Below are 24961 nucleotides of genomic sequence, written 5' to 3' on the forward strand. Positions count from 1 at the left end.
AAATACCAGCAGCTGTGGTTACCAGAACTTCACAAAAAAATATGGTCGTAACATTTCAGGTTTTACAGGCTTAACTACATTCACTATAAAATACCATATTTCATTAACTGATGTAATGTTAATAAACCAACATATTGAAGTGTTAATTAATATCTGTTTTGAACCATAGTAATGCACTGATAACTACCAAAAACTGTGTGATGAGAGAGTCACACGATGAACCGAAGCTCATCACAAACAGCTTTCCTACGAGCCGAGGAGGGCAATATTTATATATTGAAGGTGCACACAGTGTCATTCAAACAAACACTAAACCCCATATTGGTGACTCACATGATACTGAAATAATGCAATAAACATTAATTTAACAACATTACATGTAGGAATAAACCCCAATGTACTAAACTGATAAGAAAAGAGAAACGTTATTTCAACAACAAAAACATCAAATATGAAGTGTCATGCAGGGAATTCTGGGAGTGTGAATTTATGGTTTTTCACTGTAAATTATGCAGTGACTTTTTCTTTTTCATTTTCAAAAACCATTAACCATTAGCAGTATTTTACTGTAAAATTACATTAAATGTAATTACATTTATTCACCGTATGTAGTATGGAAACTTATTGTTAACAGGTTTTTACTGAAGCATTTTTACAGTCTTTTACTGTTAAAATCACAATAATTTTTTTACAGTGTTTGCATATATAAAATAAAGTGTAGTACCCTAATTATTTATAGAGACATTCTTGCTTGTGTACATTTTCCAAACTGCTTTTTTTTGTTTGCTTTATATCAACAAATTTGTTTCCATTCCTTTTGAAGTTTGACATACTTTCAGATAAAAGTTTTTCACGTGGTGAAAGAAAATTCGAGATAGACCTGGTGAATCCGTGGGAGAATTAAAACCTCAAGTGTTGCCTCTCCCTCATTCTGTTACTCTCTCTGTGTCTCTCTTTCTCTCAAACTTTTTCCTAAGTACGTCAGTCAGACTGCACATCAACAGTTTCACTATATGCATCTTCAGAAGTCATGTGATGTTGAGAAGCAGCGAACAAGAGGAACTACCTACAGCGAGCAACTCCTGCCTCCCACACTGCAACCCACTTAACCACCCACAACACTATATATTCAAGAACAAAGACCAGAGACGGCAGACGTTAACTGAGAGACGGGACTAAATGCACAAGGGTTTTTGGGGTAAACAACTAAAACATAAAAGAAAAAGAACATCTGCTTGGAAGCGCTAAACATGAATAAGACACATGTTCTGATGGTTCTGGGGTTAGCGCTGGTTTTTGAAGGTGAGTGTTTCATTTTAGAGTACCATGAAAGAATCAAATCTTGTTATATCTCTCTCACCTCATTTTAAATTCTGTCTTCTTGTAGATTTACATGTACAATCTTTCTGTGTTCTGCAGGAGGTCAGTGCCAGGACCGTGAAGTGTTTGTAGCTCAGGGCTCTGTAGCAGTGCTGCCATGTGTAGACGAGACTTCTGCCATCTCACATCCGACTGCTGTCTACTGGAGCAGGATGGTTGGAGAGTAAGATCACTTCATCCATCCATAAACACAATTATCCAGTCAATTATAGCAGCATCAGCATTTTAATAGCTTGCTCTCTTTCTCAATATTCTAGTGTACTGAAGACGGTTTGGCGACGAGATAAGAGCGGGTTAGAGTTTCGTCCGGTTAGAAACCCACCACGTGCTAACTGCCCCATCCCCAACTTCGGAAAGGCAGATTACAGCCTTCACATTACGGAGACGACAATTGAAGATGGAGGGAGGTACGTCTGTGAAGTTGAGGGAAAGACTCGGATGGTGAAGGTCATCAGTCTCAGAGTTGTAAGAGGTAATAACCAAGAATTGGTCACTTCTTTATTCTTTGTTAAGCCATAGGCTGTCTTCTGGAAGCCTCATCTGTAATATTTTCTCTTTCTTCACAGCGTCGTTTTCTTCTGCCATGGTGGTTGAAGGCACAAGAACAGCCTTGAAATGCGATGTCAGTCCCCGGACACAGTTTGTCACAATTAACTGGAAACATAATGGCATGTTCACGAGTAGAACCAGCCTCTCCAGTGTGTCTCAGAGAGATGCGGGAAACTGGACCTGTCAGGCTACATACAATGGTGTGGTAGTTGAGGCAACCACGTCCCTACAGGTCAAAGGTGAGAATTGTTTAAATACCAGCTTCCTCTTCAAAATGACATTGGCAGGAGTCGCTCATCCACCATATCCATTGGTTTTCCAGGAATCGCCACCCCTCAGGATGACTCTTCAGTGGTGTACGCCGCTGTGGGTTCTTCCGTCTCCTTGCCCTGTGTCTTTACTGATGGTTTGATCCCGTACACTGTGGCGTGGAAGAGAAGCCCCACAACATCAGACTCTAGTCTTCCTCTCCCTGCATCTTTCAAAGAGTCTGATGGGCCCTCAGCATCAGCTACTAAACAGAGAGTGCAGGATGGAGATGAAGGGATGTATACATGCTCAGGAATGATGGGGGGATTGAACAGAGGGAGGATTAAAGTACAAAGAAGGATGGAGCTAGTTGTAACTCAAGGTGAGTGGAATAATATATCACTAGAACACTCAGAATACTGCGTGGTTTATCTTTTTGTCAGCTGACTTTAAGGCCTATTTTCACATAAAGATCTGCCTTTAATCATCAGAATATGGTCAATTTCTGTTTTGTGGGATTCTGAATTTGCTGAATTCCTCTCCAAATTCGAATGTTTAGTTTTGAGATCCTCATCGTCCAGCGGTAATGGACCCGTGACCCTGACCTGCCATCTCAGCAACTCCAGCCAGATCACGTCTTATGAATGGCTCCGCGTGACTTACGGACCAAACAACACTCAAACGCTGACCTCTGTTCAGAAGACTAAGACCTACAGGATTCAAGAGGTGACTGAGAAAGATGCTGGTGAATGGATGTGTCGCTACTACAGGAATCAAGGAGTTCTGGGGAACGTGACTTATCAAATGCATGTCATGGGTAAGTAGAGCGGTTATATTACAGTAAAGGAAATTCTATTTGCATGAGCATTTGCATACCAATAAATTAAATTAGCATGCTGTAAACAATTGTAAAAAAAAAAAAAAACTGTTCTGTTTTTTTCCAGAACATTTGTAGAATCAGGAGTTAAGAAGCACTACATTTTCACTGATTCTCCATTTTGATCATTTCTACAGGTGCTGTAAAGAGTGAAAATTCAAGCTCTGGCAACAAAACTGCTATGGTGATGGGATTAGGATTTTTGTTCTTGGTGGTATTCCTGATTTTGTTCCAGATGTACAGAAACTATCGCCGGGTACGTTTCAGTTTTTTATATTTTTTTTTAGTCTATCGAAGTTTATTTCAATGCTGCAACAGTGAGTTATTTGTAGCTCATCTCTCGTATTCATCCCATTTATTCCTCCTTACAGAAGAAGATGATCCATCTTTACCCTGCGATGGAAACCATCGTCCATCAGGCTGCCACTGAACGAGAGCGGAGAGCGAGGAGTGGGGCAAAAATGGCTGAAGCTTGCGTTGGAGATCCGAAGCCAGTGTGTGTGTAAACGTGTGTGTGTGTGGCAGATGCCTACGTGGATGTGGGTGTTTTAAATGCAGACAATTGTAGCAGTCCATTTATCCTGTAAATATATCACTAGCATATAAATGTATACATTTTGTAAAAACTCATTTTGGTGCAAATATATTTTCAAATATGAATGTAAAATCTATGTATATAAAACAATAAATCGAAAACATTTAAACAAGTTCTCATGTCTTAATTTAATTATTTAGATTTCTTATGCACAGAAAATACAAGTTATAAAAAAGGTTTCTTAATACAGAGAAAACTTTCTGTACACAAATACATAGCAATAAACATAATAATAATAATAGACACAATGTTAATAAAAAAAACTCTCAAATGTATCTATCAAATATATTTGACTATAATAGTCCTGCTACATAATAATTAAACAACGCCCAGAACTATATATATATTACATTTCTCCAAACACTTTTCACACAACTCTACACACCTAATAGACTACACTTCACTACATTCTATTTCATCTTGCCTCTCTGATGGTTTCGTCTTTCTCTGGGGCGCATTTGTGGTCAGTTTCTTGTTAAGCCAGTCTTCATTGTCAAAGTCCTCAAAGTCAAAAACCTCTTCATCATCAAAACACCAGCCTGGCCAGTCCACGCTGATGCCCTCTAGGACATTATTGCTTCAAGGGAGAAAACAGGGGTTTATGGGTAAAAATAAAATAAAAAAATTAAAGGTTATTGTCATTTCTTCCCTACACTCTAAAAAATTATTTTTCAAAGTTGTAAATAAAACAACAGTGTTTACAAGAAAATATTATTTCAGTCTTTCTCCTTAAAAATTTCGATGTTCCTTTAAAATTATTTGTGAATAAATATGTAATTTTACAACAACAAAAAGTTAATAAAGTTATGCTGTTTTTATCTTTAAAGGCCTTTTAATTGAAGAAATTAACACATTATAAGTGGTGATCATGAAGTAATGTTTGTTCAAAAATAGAATTATCAAGATTTTTTATTTTATTTGATTTTTTTCACAGACACCCTTAAGAGACCCTCAGGAGTTCACAGACTTCTAATTGAAAACAATGAATGTGAAGCTTAAGATACATTCAGATAATAAGAAATGCCATTAAAATGTCATTAAATTCACGTGTTTCTAAGAAGACTGAATGTACATTATCTTCTCATCTGTTCTGAGCATTACAAAACTTTTTGAGTCAATGTACTATTACTTTGAAAAATTCCAAAGAGGCATCTTCAAGAATTGCCTAAAAACAAATTTCTTCCATCTTTATTTGACCCTCTAACTCTAGTGCTTTCTACTCTAATTCTATTCTTTACATATATAAAAAAATTAACCCTTTTAGACTTGCACTCTATTCATTTACTAACTGATTGTTTTCTTTAAAAAACTTGCTCCATTCTTTTTCTATTCAACCTATTTTCTATTTATTATAATAAAAAAAAAACTTGCTATATGTACTGTGTTAAACTTTTTTGTTGATTTTGATTGCTTCCATTGTCCTCATTTGCAAGTCACTTTGGATAAAAGTTTCTAATAAATGACTAAATGTAATGCAATGCATGTAAAATATTGCATGTCATTATTTTTCAGGGGAAAGCCTGACTCCTAATGGTCCCAATGAAGAACTAACTTGTCTATAATGCAGTACCAGAGAAGCAGAGAGAAGAAGTGCTTATATGCTGTATAATTTTAGGACAATGATGTTGTAGAATATTCTGGGAAGGTTCTAATGTAATAATTTAGAGAGAATTTTATGTAACAGTACACAGATGAATTGTGTGTGTGGGCAGAGAGAAGAAATAACGCACATGAAACTGTCAAGTGAAGCCTCTCTACAGTCATATCTCACACATGGAACAAATATACTTCAAATGAAAATGATTTTCCACTGGGCAGTTAAGGTTATTTTTAGGGTTAATTTAAAAAGAAAGACTACTTAAATTTTAAGTAAAAAAAAAAAAAAATTACAGACACAAATACACTTTCAAAGTGGTGTTTTAAAACTTGAAACACATGCTGTAAGATTTTATGGAGGTCAGGACATATTTCATATTTATGCACACATTTAATTACATTACATAAATTACATTTAATTACACATAATTTAACACATGCAAATTATTTCGTAATTGAGTTTCCTATTTAATCTGTATATATATATATATACATATACACACACACACACATTTATCTGTGCATATCATATTATCATATTGATGCTGTGCTTCCTTTATAAATTATATTGTATATTATCCAATGTTAAATAAATGACAACAAAATCTATTATCATTAACATATTAGTTTAATGGGAAAAAAAATATGATCTACTTTTAACCTTTGTGAGCCATGTACCTGAACAATCTGTAATAAACTGAACTTTCCACTTACATGACTCTTTTTCCATTCAACACTAAATTACTAACTATTAAAATTCAAAATCTATATCTATGCAGTTAAAACCATAACAACATATGCTAGTTTGGTATTTGCAATGAATTTGTTGAATTTTTAGAATAAGCAACCGCAACAGAAACCGGTTGCCCAAAGAAATGGTTGCATGACGCCATCTGATGTTTTCAACAAACTCTTTTATCTCAGAAGATCAAGAAAGATATGATTCTTCATGATACAACCCTGTCAAAAACTGTATTCAAATTGTGCTTTCAGATCACATTTCAGCAATGACTCATTTAGTAACAGTGACGACGTGTCGACTCACCTCTCTTTCATCTCATCCTCACTTCCATCCACATTCCCCTCTCTCCATCCATGTGCAGATATCACACCAGGTACTGCAGCATCCTCTCTTTCTGCCTCTCTCTCTCCTTCACTGACCGACGGTGACGGACAGGCGGAGACAGTAGGAGAATTTTTTATCTTTCCCTCTCTTCTGCCCAGTCCACGTACTTTTTCCCGGTCCTTCGCCCTCTGCAGCACGTCCTGGAGTGGAGAAGGGTGAAACTGGGGGTCCGGGCCTGGAGGGGGCGAGGGGCTGCGTCTGTGAGAAGGCAGCAGGGGACTCTGAGGTGAGCTGATCTTTGGGATGGAGGCGCTTCTCTGTGGCTTTAGTTTGATTGGTTTCTTTCGAAAGCTTCCATCATGAGTCTGCTCAGATTCAAAGTGCGTCTCAGGGTCTGGTGACCACCTTTTTTCAGGAACATTCCATAACGCCCCATGGTTGTTTTTAAGAGATCCCAGCTTTAGCACTCGGTGGGAATCCTGGGGTTTAACGCAAGCGTCGGATGTCCTGGGACTATGTGAGAGAACAGATGGTTGCAAATGATTTGCACGTCTCCTCTGAATGCGAGGAGACTTCAGTTTCCTGGAGAACCTCCCTGATTCTGTGAGGAACCCATCGTCATCTGACTGACTATACAAAGAGTTCGTCCTGATTTCTTGAGAGTCATCATCTGAATCCTGATGCATTGGTTCACATGTTTCTGCAATTGGTTTGTTTGGCAGGAATTGGCTAGAAGTGCCATTTTTCTCCACATCTCCACCAGGAAACAATGAGTGTGTTCCATTTGACTGGTCGTGTTGTGTAACGTCATTTGCAGATGATCGTCGTCTACGATTCCATGTAACTCTCCTTTCTGAAATGTTTTTAAATGGGGCCTCTTTCTCTTCCAACTGCCTACTATAATTCTTGTCTCTCCCTTCTTCCGTCTTTGGCGCAACGTCTTCATGAGCTGATTGGCTCTGATCGTTCCACTGACCAATCAGTGGAGAGTTCCTGTCCTCTGCCAGCTGCTGAACTTTACTTTGCTCTACATCCATCAACAGTTCTGGGTCAGACTGGGGCCTAGGTAAAGCATATAGCCTCAATGACTCAGCTGACTCAGTATCACTATCAGATCTGTCAGATACTGATTGGCCATCAGGATCCTCTGAGACGTTTTTAGCCAGTTCGTCCTGAATGGAATCTGATTCTCCAAACTCTGTCGTACTTGTTGTCTTCAGTGTTTTGTTTGTCTCATTTTTCCTCAAAGTCTCTAAGGCCGCCTGTAATCCGGAAAAAGAACCAGTTTATAATTACAAACTATATTTGACTTTCTGATACAGTATTCTGCTCACAAACTTAATTTTTGCACAAATTTGGAACATAATGGGTAAACATCAAAGGAAATCTAAACAAGGTGAAATAATTGAGGCTTTAAACTACATGCATTATATAAGTCTAAGTGAGTTAACAATGTGTCGAACTTTAAGTATAGATGCTAAATGTGAAGAACTGCATTCTAAAAAGACAGAGGCACAGAAGTCAGAAGCTAAGATTCAAGATCTTCAGTTGCAGCTAAATAACTTAATAGCTGAGCAGAAGTGTAAAAATCATAAGGACATCATTGCAGATCTCAGTGCTAAGCTTAAGGCACATGAGTCCATGTCTCCCAAAACACTTAACAGCGGTTGGACTAAAAAGCATGTTCACTTCTTAGAGGAAATGACTTGCTGTGATGATTCTGGAATGATTTGTTCAGAGGAAGGATGTACCACTGCTCCAGAAAGTGTGCTGTTGTCAGTTCTTAAGGTGATGCAGCACTGTAATAGCGCAGAATCATGTACCACAACACATGGTCAAAAGGAAGCATTAGAGAGTGACGAAAATCCTCAAACAACCTTGGGGCAAAGATAGTAGGTTTTGTAGTTCCTGTCACAAATTAGGCCATACAGGCGAAACATGTTGGCCACTGGGTTGGGGTAGACCTCCACCTTATTTTCAGAAAGATAGGAAACCACTTTCTAAAGGCAGATATCAATGCGCAATTGCAGACTCAGTGAGTTGATTGCATTGTTCATGCAAGGCCTCCAGCTACTGACTTAACTTGCTAGTGGTCTAGCAGCTTATTAGCAATTAGTTTAATATGGAAACTTCCAAATTCTAATTATGCTGTTTGTCAAACCTTTTGTACAGTGAGTGAAACTGTAATCTGCTGATTGGTGACGAGATGCATAGCAGATTGTCATCACTCAATGGCTGGATGTCTAAGTGGTGCCCGCAGAATAACATAGGTTTCATAGACATTTGGACGAATTTTTGGGGCAGACCTGACCTGTTGAAAAGAGATGGTCTTCATACCTTCTGGGGTGGCACCGCTCTTCTCTCTAGAAATATGGCAAAAAGTCTTAGAGTTTATTCTTGACTATCTGGGGTCCAGGTCAGGAAGCAGACAGACTGGCTAAACCGACCGTCTGCTAGCTGCCTTCCGTCACAGAGGTCAGCTAATTCTCAGCACATAGAGACTCTTTCACCTAGATATAGAGACTTTGTCTGTTCCCTGAACTAGAAAATAAAAAAACGTCCAAACCAAATTAAGATTAACAATTTAACTGAGGTTCAACAAATAAAAAAACAGATGCAAAACAGATAAACAAATGAAAAAGCTTGGCTTATTGAATATCAGATCCCTTTCTACGAAAACACTTTTTGTAAATAATATGATCAATGATCATAATCTAGATGTTCTCTGTTTGACAGAAACCTGGCCAAAACCTGATGATTACATTATCTTAAATGAGTCCACCCCCCAAGATTACTGTTATAAACATGAGCCGCGTCTAAAAGGCAAAGGGGGAGATGTTGCTTCAATTTATAACAACGTTTTTAGGATTTCTCAGAGGGCAAGCTTCAAGTATAACTCGTTTGAAGTAAAGGTGCTTCATATAACATTATCCAGAGAAACAAATGTTAATGATAAATCCCGTTATGTTTGTACTGGCTACTGTATACAGGCCACCAGGTCACCATACAGACTTTATTAAAGAGTTTGGTGATTTTACATCCGAGTTAGTTCTGGCTGCAGATACAGTTTTAATAGTTGGTGATTATAATTATCCATGTTGATAATGAAAAAGATGCATTGTGATCAGCATTTATAGACATTCTGAACTCTATTGGTGTTAGACAACGTGTTTCAGGACCTACTCATTGGCGAAATCATACTCTAGATTTAATACTGTCACATGGAATTGATGTTGATAGTGTTGAAATTATGCAGCCAAGTGATGATATCTCAGATCATTATTTAGTTCTGTGCAAACTTCATATAGCCAAAATTGTAAATTCTACTTCTTGTTACAAGTATGGAAGAACCATCACTTCTACCACAAAAAAAGACTACTCTTTAATTTATCTTCCTGATGTTTCCATATTCCTTAGCATATCCAAAACTTGATGATGTAACAAAAACTATGGACTCTCTCTTTTCTAGCTTTTTAAATACAGTTGCTCCTTTACGCTTAAAGGGGGGGGGGGGGGGGGGGGGGTGAAATGCTATTTCATGCATACTGAGTTTTTTACACTGTTAAAGAGTTGGATTCCCATGCTAAACATGGACAAAGTTTCAAAAATTAAGTTGTACGTTTGAAGGAGTATTTCTGTTCCAAAAATACTCCTTCCGGTTTGTCACAAGTTTCGGAAAGTTTTTTCGAGTATGGCTCTGTGTGACGTTAGATGGAGCGGAATTTCCTTATATGGGTCCTAAGGGCACGTCTGCCGGAAGAGCGCGCTCCCGTATAGCAGAGCAGAGACGAGACATCCACTGATCAGAGCGAGAGCGTCGCGAAATGTCACAAAAGGAGTGTGTTTTTGGTTGCCAGGGCAAGACAACCCTGCACAGATTACCAAAAGAGAAACAGCATTAAGGGACCAGTGGATGGAGTTTATTTTTACAGAGCATCAACGGAGTTGTGCAAGTGTTTGTGTTTGTTCCCCTGCATTTCGAAGATGCTTGTTTTACAGACAAGGTCCAGTTTGACGCCGGATTTGCACATCGTTTATTTCTTAAGGTTAATGCAGTCCCAACGAAAAAGGGTCACGATCGTGTGTTGGAACCGCAGGCGGTGAGTAAAACTGCTTCAGATATCTCTGTGTTGTTAACTTAGCTATCGGCGTGTAAGCACATCAAGTAAACAACATGCGATGTTGTCATCAAACTGCACGAGTAAAACTGCTTCAAATATCTCTGTGTTGTTAACTTAGCTATCGGCGCGTAAGCACATCAAGTAAACAACATGCGATGTTGTCATCAAACTGCACTTTCCACATGTACAGCTTAAAAAAAAAAAGACGACAAAGTGGAACTTAGTCATTTTCCAAAACCGCTAAGCAAATATATACAGTTTCAGTACATACCACATAGAGACGTTGTTGCTGATGCTGCTCTTGTTAAATTTCAGCCTCTGGATCTGATTCTGGATCATAAATATACGCTGAATCTGACTGTTAGCCATGGTTTGTTTTGGTTGGTTTTGTCTTCACGGTGTCACAGCTTCCAAACGCTCACTGGCGCTCATGATTCTTTAGCTCCGCCCACACGTCACGCCTCCAGCCGGTCGTGTTTTTCAGGGAAAATTGGTACAGACTATCTTTCTCTTATGAATATAATAAAACTAAAGACTTTTTGGAGTTATGAAGGATGCAGTACTACTCTATAGGTACTCAAGATTAACAGGATATTGAGTGAAAACGAGCATTTCACCCCCCCTTTAAGGAAAGTTAAGGAAACCAGTATGACACCATGGTATAATGAGCATACTCGCACCCTACATAGAGCAGCCCGAAAAATGGAGCACAGCTGGAGGAAAACAAAACTAGATGTATTTCGTATTGCTTGGTGGGAAAGTAACCTATCCTACAGAAAAGCATTAAACAATGCTAGATCCGTTTATTGTTCTTATCTTTTAGAAGAAAACAAATGTAACCCCAGGTATTTATTCAATACAGTGCCTAAATTAACGAAAAATAAAGCCTCAACAAGTGTTGACATTTCTCAACATCACAGCAGTAATGACTTTATGAACTGCTTTACTTCTAAAATCGATAATATTAGAGATAAAATTGTAACCATTCAGACGTCAGCTACAGTATCACATCAGACAGTGCACTATAGACCCCCTGAGGAACAGTTCCACTCATTCTCTACTATAGGAGAGGAAGAATTGTATAAACTTGTTAAATCATCTAAACCAAAAAAGGTGCTTCCAGAAGTCATAAATCCTCTTCTGACTATTATAAATTCCTCATTGTCATTAGGATATGTCCCCAAAACCTTCAAACTGGCTGTTATTAAGCCTCTCATCAAAAAAACACAACTTGACCCCAAAGAACTAGTTAATTATAGACCAATCTCGAATCTCCCATTTCTGTCCAAGATACTAGAAAAGGTGGTATCCTCACAATTATATTCCTTCTTAGAGAAAAATTGTATATTTGAGGATTTCCAGTCAGGATTTAGACCATATCATAGAACTGAGACTGGTCTCCATAAAGTTACAAATTACCTGCTCTTATCATCTGATCGTGGTTGTATCTCTCTATTAGTTCTGTTGGATCTTAGTGCTGCATTTGACACAATTGACTACAACATTCTTTTGCATAGACTTGAACACTTTGTTGGCATTAATGGAAGTGCATTAGCATGGTTTAAATCGTACTTATATGAACGCCATCAGTTCGTAGCAGTTAATGAAGAGGTATAATATCGATCACAAGTGCAGTATGGAGTACCTCAAGGCTCAGTACTAGGGCCGCTAGTCTTCATGCTTTATATGTTACCCTTGGGAGATATCATCAAGAAACATGGTGTTAGCTTTCACTGTTATGCTGATGATACTCAGCTCTATATCTCTTTGCGGCCCGGTGAAACACACCAATTTGAAAAACTAATGGAATGGATGACGAAACTGCATGACGAGTAACTTCTTATTGCTAAATTCTGAAAAAAACAGAGGTGTTAATTATAGAACCTACTCTGCATGTAATAACTTAGAACACTGTCTAAGACTTGATGGCTGCTCTGTCAATTCTTCATCATCAGTTAGGAACCTAGGTGTGCTATTTGATAGCAATCTTTCTTTAGAAAGCCACGTTTCTAGCATTTGTAAAACTGCATTTTTCCATCTTAAAGATATATCTAAATTACGGCCTATGCTTTCAATGTCAAATGCAGAAATGTTAATCCATGCATTTATGACCTCAAGGTTATTGTAATGCTTTATTGGGTGGTTGTTCTCCATGCTTAGCAAACAAACTACAGCTAGTCCAAAATGCAGCAGCAAGAGTTCTTAATAGAACCAGGAAGTCTGACCATATTAGCTTGGTCCTGTCAACACTGCACTGGGTCCCTATCAAACATTGTATAGATTTTAAAATATTGTTTATTACTCAAAAAGCCCTGAATGGTTTAACACCTCAGTATTTGAATGAGCTTATTTTACATTATAATCCTCTACGTCCGCTACGTTCTCAAAACTCAATGTGCAATTTGATAAGTCGTGGCCTAATGGTTAGAGAGTCAGACTCCCAATCGAAGGGTTGTGAGTTTGAGCCTCAGGCCGGCAGGAATTGTGGGTGGGGGGAGTGCATGTACAGTGCTCTCTCCACCTTCAATATCACGATTTAGGTGCCCTTGAGCAAGCTATCGAACCCCCAACTGCTCCCCGGGCGCCGCAGCACAAATGGCTGCCCACTGCTCTGGGTGTGTGTTCACAGTGTGTGTGTCTGCACTTCGGATGGGTTAAATGCAGAGCACAAATTCTGAGTTATGGGTCACCATACTTGGCTGAATGTCACGTCTCTTTCATACCTAGAATATCAAAATCAACTGCGGGCGGCAGATCCTTTTCCTATTTGGCTCCTAAACTCTGGAATAACCTACCTAACATTGTTCAGGAGGCAGACACACTCTTGCAGTTTAAATCTAGATTAAAGACTCATCTCTTTAACCTGGCTTACACATAACATACTAATATGCTTTTAATATCCAAATCCGTTAAAGGATTTTTAGGCTGCATTAATTAGGTAAACCGGAATCAGGAACACTTCCCATAACACCCGATCTACTTGCTACATCATTAGAAGAATGGCATCTACGCTAATATTAGTCTGTTTCTCTCTTATTCCGAGGTCACCGTAGCCACCAGATCCATCTGTATCCAGATCAGAGGGTCACTGCAGTCACCCGGATACAGTACGTATCCAGACCAGATGGTGGATCAGCACCTAGAAAGGACCTTTACATCCCTGAAAGACAGCGGAGACCAGGACAACTAGAGCCCCAGATACAGATCCCCTGTAAAGACCTTGTCTCAGAGGACCACCAAGACAAAACCACAGGAAACAGATGATACTTCTGCACAATCTGACTTTGCTGCAGCCTGGAATTGAACTACTGGTTTCGTCTGGTGAGAGGAGTACTGGCCCCCCAACTGAGCCTGGTTTCTCCCAAGGTTTTTTTCTCCATTCTGTCACCGATGGAGTTTTGGTTCCTTGCCGCCGTCGCCTCTGGCTTACTTAGTTGGGGTCACTTCATCTTACAGCGATATCATTAACTTGATTGCAAATAAATGCACAGACAATATTTAAACTGAACAGAGATGACATCACTGAATTCAATGATGAACTGCCTTTTACTGCCATTTTGCATTATTGACACACTGTTTTCCTAATGAATGTTGTTCAGTGCTTTGACAATGTATTTTGTTAAAAGCGCTATATAAATAAAGGTGACTTGACTTGACTTTGAATGTCTCACATTTGTTTTAAGTCACATGGTCAAGGAAGAGAAAAAAGAAGACTGTAACTGTTGCTCTGGCTCTTTCTCTTTGCTGGCACTCTCTTCTGGGGGCTTTGCCCTCTCTCCCTCTTTTTTTCTTCCTCTCTCTCTTTCTCTCTCAGGAGGTAATATTTTACATACATGCTGGGTACAATTAACTGTTTATGTTTTACCATCCTTAATCTATTTTGGTAACCAATTCAAGTGTAACCATAACAAATCAATTATTAATCATGTATTAACTAATCTTGTTTCAACATTAACATTGAAGTGCTACCCATTGCAATAGAATAAAGTTATTCAATAGCAACGCTCTCCCACATATTTAGCTATTCTAACTGTGCTTATTTCCATTCATTTGTATAAGTGGCAGTGGGTGGTAATAGACTAGAAATTTACCATTTATGCCAACGTGCTGATAACGTTTTTTTAGTCATTTGGCGATCCTTTAGCCTGAACCACTGTCAGGAAACCACCCTTACACTCCCCAAACCAAAATATGAACCTTTCATAAGCCATAACAGGGTCACTTTAACTTCATTATTTACATTTTAAAGCATGGAGTAAATAAAAGTAAGTAATATCATTACATTTTCTCAAATTCAACAAATTGTAATGTTTGTGAGGTGCAACCTTCTAGGCCCTTACTGAGTGGCAGCAGCTCCTAAGATCAACAGTCAACATTTTCCTAGTTAGGTCATAAGGAAAAAAATGACTTCATATTTTAATAATTTCAGATGCTGTCATAAAAAGTTCCAAAGGTAGAAGGTACAAAGTATTCATTTAAAAAACAACAAAAAAAAAACAATTATATTTCTTGAGGGTTTGGCTTGTAAATCATGTCACCCTGTTGTTGTGTGTGTTTGCTGCAAGAGGAATGTAAGTACCTGAGTCTCACGCAGAGCAGACACCCATGACGCGCAGCTGTCTGGACTGGGTGTGGACAGGAAGTTCACACTGACAGCACAGCCTAGATCACCAACCTCCACCAGCATAAACGAATCTACCAGACAGAGGGGAGAAGCAGACCCAGTATGAGAGGTCATCTAGTATCATAAAATAAATAAGTAATAAAAAAAAACTTTTCTGTTCTACTTAAGTTCTATTGAGGTTATAATGTGCAACATAGTACATACAAACTCAGGCAATTTGCTTGTTTGAATTCTCAATTGAATTCTCTTTTGTGACCATGAACTAGGACTTGTGTGAGCAGGTATTTGACACACCCAGGTGCAGCCATTCTCATAAAGCCCAATCAGAAACCAGATTATCAAGTAACATGCTAAGCCCTGACATGCTAAGAATAATATTCTAGATGACGCAAAACAGAACTATTTGAATGATTTTTCCACTTGGAAAATCAATGTGCATTTTGAAACCGACAGGCTGTGTGTAATGCATTCTGTGTCTGTTGTAGTTCTGTCTTGTGCTATTGTTTCTTGTACTTTCATGATTATCAATTTATTTAAAAGACTGGAATTGAATTCTACCATTGTTTTCTAAGACTCTCTTTGTTACATTACATTATTAAAACATCCTGATTTACAATTTTTTTGAAGCATACAAATAACATACTATGCATATAATTCCCATTGACTTATACTAATCAAACTGGTGCATTAATATATGATAATACACAGTATAGGGCATCAACCAATGCTATTTATTTATTATTACAGATTATTTTATTAACACAACAATTTGAGTAAAAAGTTGCATTAAAATATTAAAATGAATGCCATACTTTTGTTTTGCTTGGTTAGTGACAGCAACACTCGAGCTACATAAAGTCGAGGTAAAACCAGCATAATCTAACAATGAAAATAATAACATGACCTTTTGTAGGAGTTTGAATGATTAACGCCACAGATTTGCTTATTTATTTAGTGACCTAAAAAGGGGGAAATTCCTAAATACTTAGTTTTTAAAATCATTTATAATTCTAGAACTTGTTTATGCTAAACTATGCTCATTTCCTAATTAAAAAAAAAACTTTGAACCTAGATTTTCAGGTCTCAGATTTGGACCCCATTGTATAGGCCCATGGTAAGCACTCTAAGACAATTCAGTAAAAATATGTTCATATACTGTAAAGCAACTGATCTTAGTGATAGTATTATAGACTACACATTGCATTGCTGTGTTCTAGGGTTGATAAATGTTCTTAGACTTAACTAATAATGTCCTGGCAGAAAATGATCTGAATGTTCTCTACAGATTTTTTTTCCTTACAGTGTGGTGCATATGATGCATGTGATGTATAAAAAGGTATAACTGCCCTTTCATAATGATGTGTGCCTAGTTTAAAACTTGTTAAAATGGTTAATTGTAGGAGTTAGTGGCCACACTCACATCCATCTTTGAGCTCAATGCAGTATAATCTCTCCAGAGGCAGAGGGGGGCGAACTACCTTCAGCTTGTCTGATTTCTTCTGCATTTTGGTCATCAGTAATACATCAGTGAAGAGAAGGACCACAAACTCCTAACATAACCAGAAATAAATGCTGAAATCCTAAAGGTCAGTACAAAAATAATTTGCCTTGTTTGTCTTTTTTTTTTTTTTTTTTTTTTACTTGCCTTGGTGTCCTTTCTTACTTTGACCTTCAAAGTTTCTTCCATTAATTGCTTCCGTATGACATTTGGCCCCACCCCCTTCACCGGGCTCATCAAATCAAAGCAGCAGAAGTCACGAACATACTGTTGTTGAAATCTTTCTGTTAGACTTATATACATATATATATAAGCAAAGCATGTATAGTTTATTTATTCAAAAAACATTTTCTTTGTTTACCTTGTCTACTTCTTCACTCAGACCTTCTATCTTGTATCCCTCTATTCTTTGAGCAGCGGCAGAAAGGGCCAGAGTATCGTCTCTCAGTTGCATATAATTATTGATAGATTCCAGAAAATTATTGACAGCGTTCAACTGCAGGAGGAAAACAGACGGTGAGCGAGAGAGAGTGCAGATCTTTATCTTTAACTTCAATGATAGAATAAAGACATGCATGCAGTTCCTATACGAGAGGCAGAGAGATTACAAAGACGATAACAAAGGCAATGCAGCTAAAGGGTTGGAAATCACATACAATGAAAGGATTGTGTCAAGCTAAAAAAATATGAGAAAAGTCAAGACTAGCTAGTGAAAGTGCCTCTATTTTTCTTCTGTTCCATTCATAATTACAGTTTTAATTGCTTTATTGACAGCAGCACAAATGTTTTGTGCATGAACTGCATTAACACGTGCACTTTATATATTGTTACGATCATGCTTCAGATCCTGAAAATTAATCTAATTAAATATCAATAAAAAGTAATTGTTCAATATTTAAACATTTAAATAAAGTTATATTTCCCATATAATATCATAAAGTCTTTTTACTTTAGCAAAGTGACAACATAAATGCCAATGATCTTTTTTTTTTATTTAATAACTTGTGTTGCTTTCATAATGCATGTAGTATTTGTTTGAAATGAAATATACAGTGTATGACTTAATTCATCACCACTGTGTCACAGTCTCACCATTCTTTCAAGTGCATTTTTGGTGGGGAGGTCTTCTGTGTTCTTTTGAACAGCTTTCAGCAAAAGAGGGTACTTGGTGATCCTCTGGTGTGGTTTGGCCTGCATATCACCCAGTCTCATTCGCCCACACTGAGGATGATTCTCCACCCACTGCAGAACACATTACACTAAGACAATCAGGAAAATCATGCATGCACCTATATTCATGCAACACATTCGATCGTAATCTTACTTAGGCGTAATCGTGCTGTTAACATTCTCGTGCTGTAATCTATACAATCTGTTGTTTGAATTGTGCACTTCAACTCATTATCTGATGACACTGTTTTTTGCTTAAATGATCACATTAAATGATCACACGTTAGCACGTTGATTTTAAAAATGACATTCTATACAGGTATGTTGAGTTTCATTTTACTGTACAGCTAGTCAATTAAATATAAATTGAATTAATTAATTTCGGAGCTTAATGTGCAGTTGTTTCAACTCTGTACCCTTGAGGAAACAGCCCACCCCCATAACCTACCACTACAGTCAAACCACAAAGACAAGCAAATCTCATAGTCATTTCCACCCTCCTTACTTTGCATAGTGTCCACTGATGCAAAAAAACATAGACTAGGGAACTTATTGTGGTAAACATTTCATCAGAAATGTGGAAAAACAAATTCACACCCCGCTACCCATTTTTATGTCTATTTTGGACATTTATTTCCAGCCTTAATTTAGCCTCTTGTTTGTTTTTGTTATTGTTTTTTTTTTTTCATAATCTAACAAGCTGTTTCCTTTCGGAGTTTAAAACATTTTCAAACATGTTCTGCACATTAAGATCGGTTAACCTTCGTGTTGTGTTTTGACCTGAAGAGGATTCCCCACAATTCCCGAGTACTTCCCCATTGATCTGAGCTCAGTTCTGAGTGAACATTGGCAAAATTGTTCACAAATATTGCTTTTTTCTCTCTCTCAAAAACTCGTTTGATACTGTTTCTTAACTTGAACTTTTTTCTAATGGCATAATTCCCTGCTTTTAACATATAAATATGATTTGCAGTACCGTAAGATAAGTGTAAAATTGTGGGTTAGTGTTAAGCTGTCTCCGTGTAAACTCCACATTCCTCTCTTCTTCCAAACAGTATTCAAAGTATGCAGGAAAATGGTCAGGAAACTAGAACAGATGAAAAATGAGGTAAGGGGGCGTTAGGAATAAAAAAAAGTGGATCTGTTTTTAACTTTATTGCTTACAGTGGCATGAAAAAGTTTGTGAGCCCCTTGCAGAATCTGTGAAAATGTGAATAATTGTAACAAAATAAGAGAGACCATACAAATTGCATGATTTTTTTTTTATTATTATTAAGTACTGCTTTGAGTAAGATATTGTACATAAAATATGTTAAAATTTAGCCCACAAGACAAAAAAAATGCTGAAATTTTTAAAATAACCCCATTCAAAAGTTTGGGAACCCTTGGTTCGTAATACTGTGTGCTGTTATCTGATGATCCACGACTGTCTTTCTGTTTTGTGATGATAGTGCACGAGTCCCTTGTTTGTTCTGAACAGTTAAACCGAGCACTGTTCTTCAGAAAAATCTTTAAGGTCCTGCAGATTCTTCAGTTTTCCATCTTATTTTGCATATTTGAACCCTTTCCAGTAGTGAGTGTATGATTTTCAGATCCATCTTTTCACACTGAGGACAACTGAGGGACTCAAACACAACTATTAAAAAAGGTTCAACTATCACTGATGCTCCAGAAGGAAACACCATAAATTAAGAGCCGGGGGTGAAAACTTTTGAAAAGTATGAAGATGTCCAAATTTTTCTTATTTTGCTAAAATATATATATATATTTCCCATTTAGTACTGCCTTTCGGAAGCAACAGAAGATAATTGTATGTTTCCCTGAACACAAATTAAGTACCTTAATCTTTAAATTCCAAAAGGCTCTTAATACATTGTGTTTCCTTCTAAAGTAGCATTGAACATTTGAACCTTTCTTAATATAGTTGTGTTTGAATCCCTCAATTGTCCTCATGGATCTAAAAATCATACAATCACTGCTGGAAAGGGTTCAAATATGCAAAAGATGCTGGAAAACTGAAGAATCTGCAGGACCTTAAAGATTTTTCTGAAGAACTGTTCTCAGTTTAACTGTTCAGAACAAACAAGGGACTCATGAAAAACCATCACAAAAAAAAAAAAACCTGTCGTAGATATCATCCAGGTAACCACACACAGGATTCCCAAACTTTTGAATGAGGTTATTTTATTAGTTTTAGCTATTTTTTATTTTTTTTGACCTGTGGACTAAATGTAGACATCTTTTATGTACAATATCTTACTCAGGACAGGACATCTCTGTTATTTTACAGATTGGGCAAGGGGTTCCCAAACTTTTGCATGCCACTGTATAATTGAATACAGTCGTTGTATCATACCTGCAAACATCCTGCCTCAAGTCTGAGAGGGTCAAAAGGCCTTCCAGTGAGACGGACCTCTTGTAACATTGGATACATCACTTCATGCCAAAAAAGTCGATGTGCATCAAGGATAGAAGGAAGATTGGAAAAGAGCATTGTGGGGCTTACCTGAAAAAGAAAGAAAGAAAGAAAGAAAGTACAGACAGTAATGGAAAAAGATTAATTGATATAGGTTGTGTCGCCCACACGCTCTACAGCGGAACAAAATCATTTTCCATCTTGTCCACATACAGAGTGTTTCCATTTGTGACATCACCAGTAATGCTCTAGATCATACACTGAACAGAATGAGTGATCTCAGACAGATGAAAGTGAACTGCCATCATTAACAGCTGTGCAGTCCGTCTGCCTGCCATTTAGATATGCTGAGTATGTAACTCTAGATCAGTTCAGAAGAAAAAAGGGTTCCACGTAAACATGTGTAAGACGAAACAAGATGAACATACTTCCTGAAGAAATCCATATCTGTGACAGTGTGACAGGGCTGCCAAAACGAGCTGTGCAGAAATGAGAGCGTGCATTAGCCATAGCTTGTTACATGCATAATTTATTAAATAATACATTTAAAATGCATGAATGAAAATACAAAGGAGTGAGGAGCAATGTGTTAAGGAAGATTTGCACAGCATACTGATATTATTATTCAAGTTATTGTATAATGTTAAAAAACGGTAACGTTATGACATACTTCTTTGGCAATAGTGAGTTTGTTGATGTAGGTGAGCTCAGTATTCAGAAGCTCCCACAGCGCCTCCTGCTGGTGCCGCTGGGGTCTAGACATAGACTACAAACAAGAGACGGAGAGAAATAGAAAGGGTCATTCATACAACATACATCATTTCTGCTGTCTTCTCAGTTCTGACTGATTTTTTTTTGCTTTTAAATAAATTAGTACACCTTCTTATTGAGCATGATTCTGTGTTATGCTTGAAGCAGATGTCACTAATCACCCAACATGCTTTGCAACCATTAAGGAATGTAAAAAGTAAATGTTTTTACAAGGTGATGATTTCATATTAAATCATATGATGTTATTTTTTTTACTTTTATAAATGTTATAAAATGTTTTTATAGATATTACAATTTTAATAGGACATGATAGGCCAGTCAATGTGGCATAAGCAGATCATTTAAAAGTATGCTACAAAAAAAAATTATCTTACGAATTCATACGAATTATCCACCAAGTAACAAACAGCCATGCAGATGTATTGGCGAGAACGCGAAAGAACTGAAAAGCATTGTCCCGTTCAGGGGCTCAGTAGAAATATGTCATATTTTGGAAGTTAGGAAAGTATTTGATGGCTCCTATTTGTCTCTGTTACCTGATGAGAGTGCACTATGTCTGTCCAGCTCTTTTCCAGCGCTCTCTCAGTACCTCCCTCCCCCCATGTCCACCTCAGGTCCGCAGGGATGCTGAAAGAGTCCAGAACCTGTTTCAGTGCGTCCACCTGCCCCTGTACAGCACCCGATCGGTCCTGAGACAGAGATGGGAATAAAAGTCATGTAATCAGTTGTTTATGCAACCTATGCACCTATGAAGTATGAACTAGGCCTATACCTTGTTCAGGCAAAAAAAAAAAAAAAAATGAATTACCTCAAATGTGCTATTTTTGTCAGACACTCCTTGGCTAAAAAGCACCTGCTTTAATGGACCCCTGCTCTTCACCCCGGCAGATGTTCCCTTGCTCACTGTAGAAAAGTCCACAGCTGCCCTCTGCTTCTTTTTCTGACAATACAAAATTGTTAAATGTGACAGGCCGAATTGACAGAAATCCTGATTGACCAAATTTTTTAAAAGTTCTGTATGAGTGCAGTGCATATCTGTGTTTTTATTGACTATTTAACAATACTGATAATAAATAAATCTATTCATTTATCTAATTTTTTTAAAATTTGGAGCTCCATGAAATATTTTACATAACTTGAACTAACCTAATCATGTATGAATAGACTAATATTTTATGAGACTTACTGACCACGACACTCGTTGTTTTTAGGAGTCCTGACATCATAATCTTTTTTTTATTTTATCAGCACTTTCGTTGCTCCCCTTGACTTTGCTGTTTGCGCCATATATGACAAAAGATTTTTGCTAATAAACATTATGAGTCCTTTTGAAGAATTTCATCTTTTTACTAGGACTTTTTTTCCTTATTATGATATCAGAACCGTAGTGATTTTTTGCATCTACAATGCATTAAAAGTTTAGATGAAAGCATTTGCATAATGCAGGCATGATCGATCATGTAACGAGTTCGGTACCTGGTAGCCGACGGTGTTGTATCTGTGTTTCTGTCGTGCCCTCCGCTGAGCGACTGATGGTACTGCAACTGCTCCATCAGGAGTGTCTGTGTCTGCCTCCTTCATTTCCTCCCGCTGTCCGTCACTCTTGTCACCGAGGGCAGTTTCCTCTGGGACCATGACATTGATCACTTCCGGTCCTTTTGACGGATTACTGATAGACACAGATAAGATTGCAGTATGACGATTAATAGTCTAACACATGAATAAGATCAAAGGCCAACACAGGAAAAGTAGAATGAAAATTAGTAACAGCATTGAGTAATTAAAAAAGCAAAACAAACAAAAAAAGTAGTTCTTCATTTCTCACTGTGAGGTGCATATTGCATAACCATTTATAACCCACAAAAAGCTGTAAACCACTACTGGAAGGAACTGATACCAAGCTTGTGAAGCCCACTGATGTGACCTTTAAGTCTCGAAACATCTCACATCACATGACCTTACCCAGCATGCCACACACGAGCTTGTTTTTCTATCATGGTGGGTTTTCTATTATTTCCACTGACGTCTCTTGTTTTTATATTGAGCTAATGATGTCTCCCCCCCCCCAACCCCCGCCCCAATATGAACCCTCACGCAAATATATATATATATATATATATATATATATATATATATATATATATATATATATATATATATCATACATCATCTATCATTGTTAAAACCTTAATATTTATTAATAAAAGTAGGCTACTATTATAAAGTGTAGAAATATTAAATTAATATGGCATATTTACAATTTTACTGTTAAATTTGTATATTAATATTACACAAATATTATTTGAATTATTAACATATATTTTAGATATTTACTATTTGTTTTTATCGTATATTTTATATATACATATATAAAGGTATATATATATATATATATATATATATATATAAAGCATAATCAGAATAATTATTTTAATGAAGAACCATCAAATGTGAAGCATCACACAGATAATTCTGGGAATGAGAGTTTTTCATTGTAAATTATAAGATGACTTGTTCGTTTATTTCTCAAAAAATGTACATTTAATAGTGTTATTTTTATCCCTAAAGAAAGGTTTAGCTTACTTCAGTGGATAGATTTGTCGGTTAAAACGTAAGTATATCTAGTGGTAAATAGCCTACATTATATTTAAACACACACACTCACACATCACATTCCAGGATTCCATATACAAGAGACATGTCCGTGCTCAGACAAGCTGAAGCTTATAAACACATATCCTTGCACGCTAACTGTGAGTCATACAATTCACTGTAAATCAAGTGAACCATATTTGACCAGTCATGTATGAAACTCAGGGCTGTGTGTTTCAGGAGACTCACAAACACATGTTCAGGGAAAGATCTAAAAATCCTCCCACGTTTGACATCACTTCTGGCAATACACCAGTTCTACTCAGGCTCACCTTGTCAACTTTATCACCAGCCATCGATTCAGGGTAAAATACCCTGAACAAACAAACACACACACACACATGGCCACATACATGCACATATACTTACAAATACAGGCATCACATGAAATATATATATATATATATAAACATGTAAGTCATAACACATAATTTCGAAAAACAAATTCACCATTGGTGATATAATAGTAGATTCACATCCCATTTACACAAAGTCTGAAGTGAAAGTAGATTTACAGTGCAGTCTCAGTTCTTTAATTAGTTAGATGTATTTTAGACAATCTCCTTTACCACACACACACACACACACACACACACTCACAGTGACTCTCAGTTAATAGATACCTGGATTTAACCGAGTCCATTTTCCTCAGTCAGACATCTTTAAGTTGTCTTTTTCTGCCTCCTGTCTTCCTGTATCTGTCTTTCAGAGTTGTCAGTCTCTTTCTATATCATTTTTCTTTAACCTTTCCTTCAGTAACAGGTTAAGCAAGCGAGACCAGATTCTTCAGACTTAGATCGCAGGCATGGCTGCACCCCGAGAAGATAAACCTGATTGGACCATTAGTGATTTCTGCTGTGACTGACAACCAACCAGCTGTTGATCATGGGTACACAACAACATGTAAGGTTGTAATTGTTTAGACCGGGATGATAGGTTTGTGGTTTAGTCCCACAAAGACAAGCATGTACACAGACACACACGCACACACGCACACACGCACACACACACACACACACAAACAAAATAGGGAAGAAAGATGTTATTTGGTCTCCAATCAGGTAATTAAATGCTGGGAGATTTTGGAAGGTGCTTACACAAGAAAAAGCCATCAACATAATGCCATGGTAATATTCAGGTACCAAGATTTGGCTGTAGATTTAAAGTGTAAATCTGATTTTTGATCATCTGGCAAAATCACTGATGTCTATAGTACAGGGTGCATGGTTCCAGTCAAGCTGTGAAAATGTGCAGCTCATATGATGAAAAAAAGGAAGAGAGAGCGTGTCTGAGAAATATCAGACAGAAATAAATTCAGTGGAAAGGAATGCTGTAAGCAACATTGAGCAATATTTTTACCGTCACACACCAGGACATTATTACACAAGCTCCTTCAA

At 37.3% G+C, this 24961-nt stretch overlaps 2 protein-coding genes across 2 annotated transcripts; one reads left to right on the forward strand and one right to left on the reverse strand.

Moving 5' to 3' along the window:
- The first annotated feature begins 1127 nt into the window (after window positions 1-1127).
- LOC128031201 (lymphocyte activation gene 3 protein) lies at window positions 1128-3762 on the forward strand. Its single transcript, XM_052619467.1, has 8 exons — window positions 1128-1302; window positions 1420-1543; window positions 1638-1852; window positions 1947-2168; window positions 2252-2560; window positions 2738-2995; window positions 3193-3311; window positions 3427-3762. Exons 1-8 carry the CDS (start codon window positions 1251-1253, stop codon window positions 3559-3561), a joined length of 1434 nt encoding a protein of 477 aa, XP_052475427.1. The 5' UTR covers window positions 1128-1250; the 3' UTR covers window positions 3562-3762.
- On the reverse strand, window positions 3754-24514 carry LOC128031199 (uncharacterized). Its single transcript, XM_052619466.1, has 15 exons — window positions 24188-24514; window positions 22389-22581; window positions 21721-21852; window positions 21449-21601; window positions 20812-20907; window positions 20570-20620; window positions 20082-20231; window positions 18702-18812; window positions 17648-17797; window positions 16917-17051; window positions 16703-16822; window positions 16478-16607; window positions 15013-15128; window positions 6292-7574; window positions 3754-4227 (listed from the first exon to the last, which is right to left on the reverse strand). The coding sequence occupies exons 1-15, from the start codon at window positions 24205-24207 to the stop codon at window positions 4044-4046; spliced, it is 3024 nt and encodes a 1007-aa protein (XP_052475426.1). The 5' UTR covers window positions 24208-24514; the 3' UTR covers window positions 3754-4043.
- Window positions 24515-24961: the final 447 nt, after the last annotated feature.

Source organism: Carassius gibelio, chromosome A16 (assembly GCF_023724105.1).
Source record: "Carassius gibelio isolate Cgi1373 ecotype wild population from Czech Republic chromosome A16, carGib1.2-hapl.c, whole genome shotgun sequence".
NCBI classification, from domain to species: domain Eukaryota; kingdom Metazoa; phylum Chordata; class Actinopteri; order Cypriniformes; family Cyprinidae; genus Carassius; species Carassius gibelio.

Excerpts from the sequence above, each read along its gene's own strand:
- LOC128031201 (XM_052619467.1), top strand. The coding sequence starts at position 1,251 with ATGAATAAGACACATGTTCTGATGGTTCTGGGGTTAGCGCTGGTTTTT. Across the intron at positions 1,544-1,637 it reads TGGAGCAGGATGGTTGGAGA|TGTACTGAAGACGGTTTGGC; the intron begins GTAAGATCACTT and ends TCAATATTCTAG. Across the intron at positions 2,996-3,192 it reads TTATCAAATGCATGTCATGG|GTGCTGTAAAGAGTGAAAAT; the intron begins GTAAGTAGAGCG and ends TCATTTCTACAG.
- LOC128031199 (XM_052619466.1), bottom strand. The coding sequence starts at position 24,207 with ATGGACTCGGTTAAATCCAG. Across the intron at positions 20,908-21,448 it reads ACATAGTGCACTCTCATCAG|TCTATGTCTAGACCCCAGCG; the intron begins GTAACAGAGACA and ends TCTTGTTTGTAG. Across the intron at positions 20,232-20,569 it reads GATATGGATTTCTTCAGGAA|GTAAGCCCCACAATGCTCTT; the intron begins GTATGTTCATCT and ends TTTCTTTTTCAG.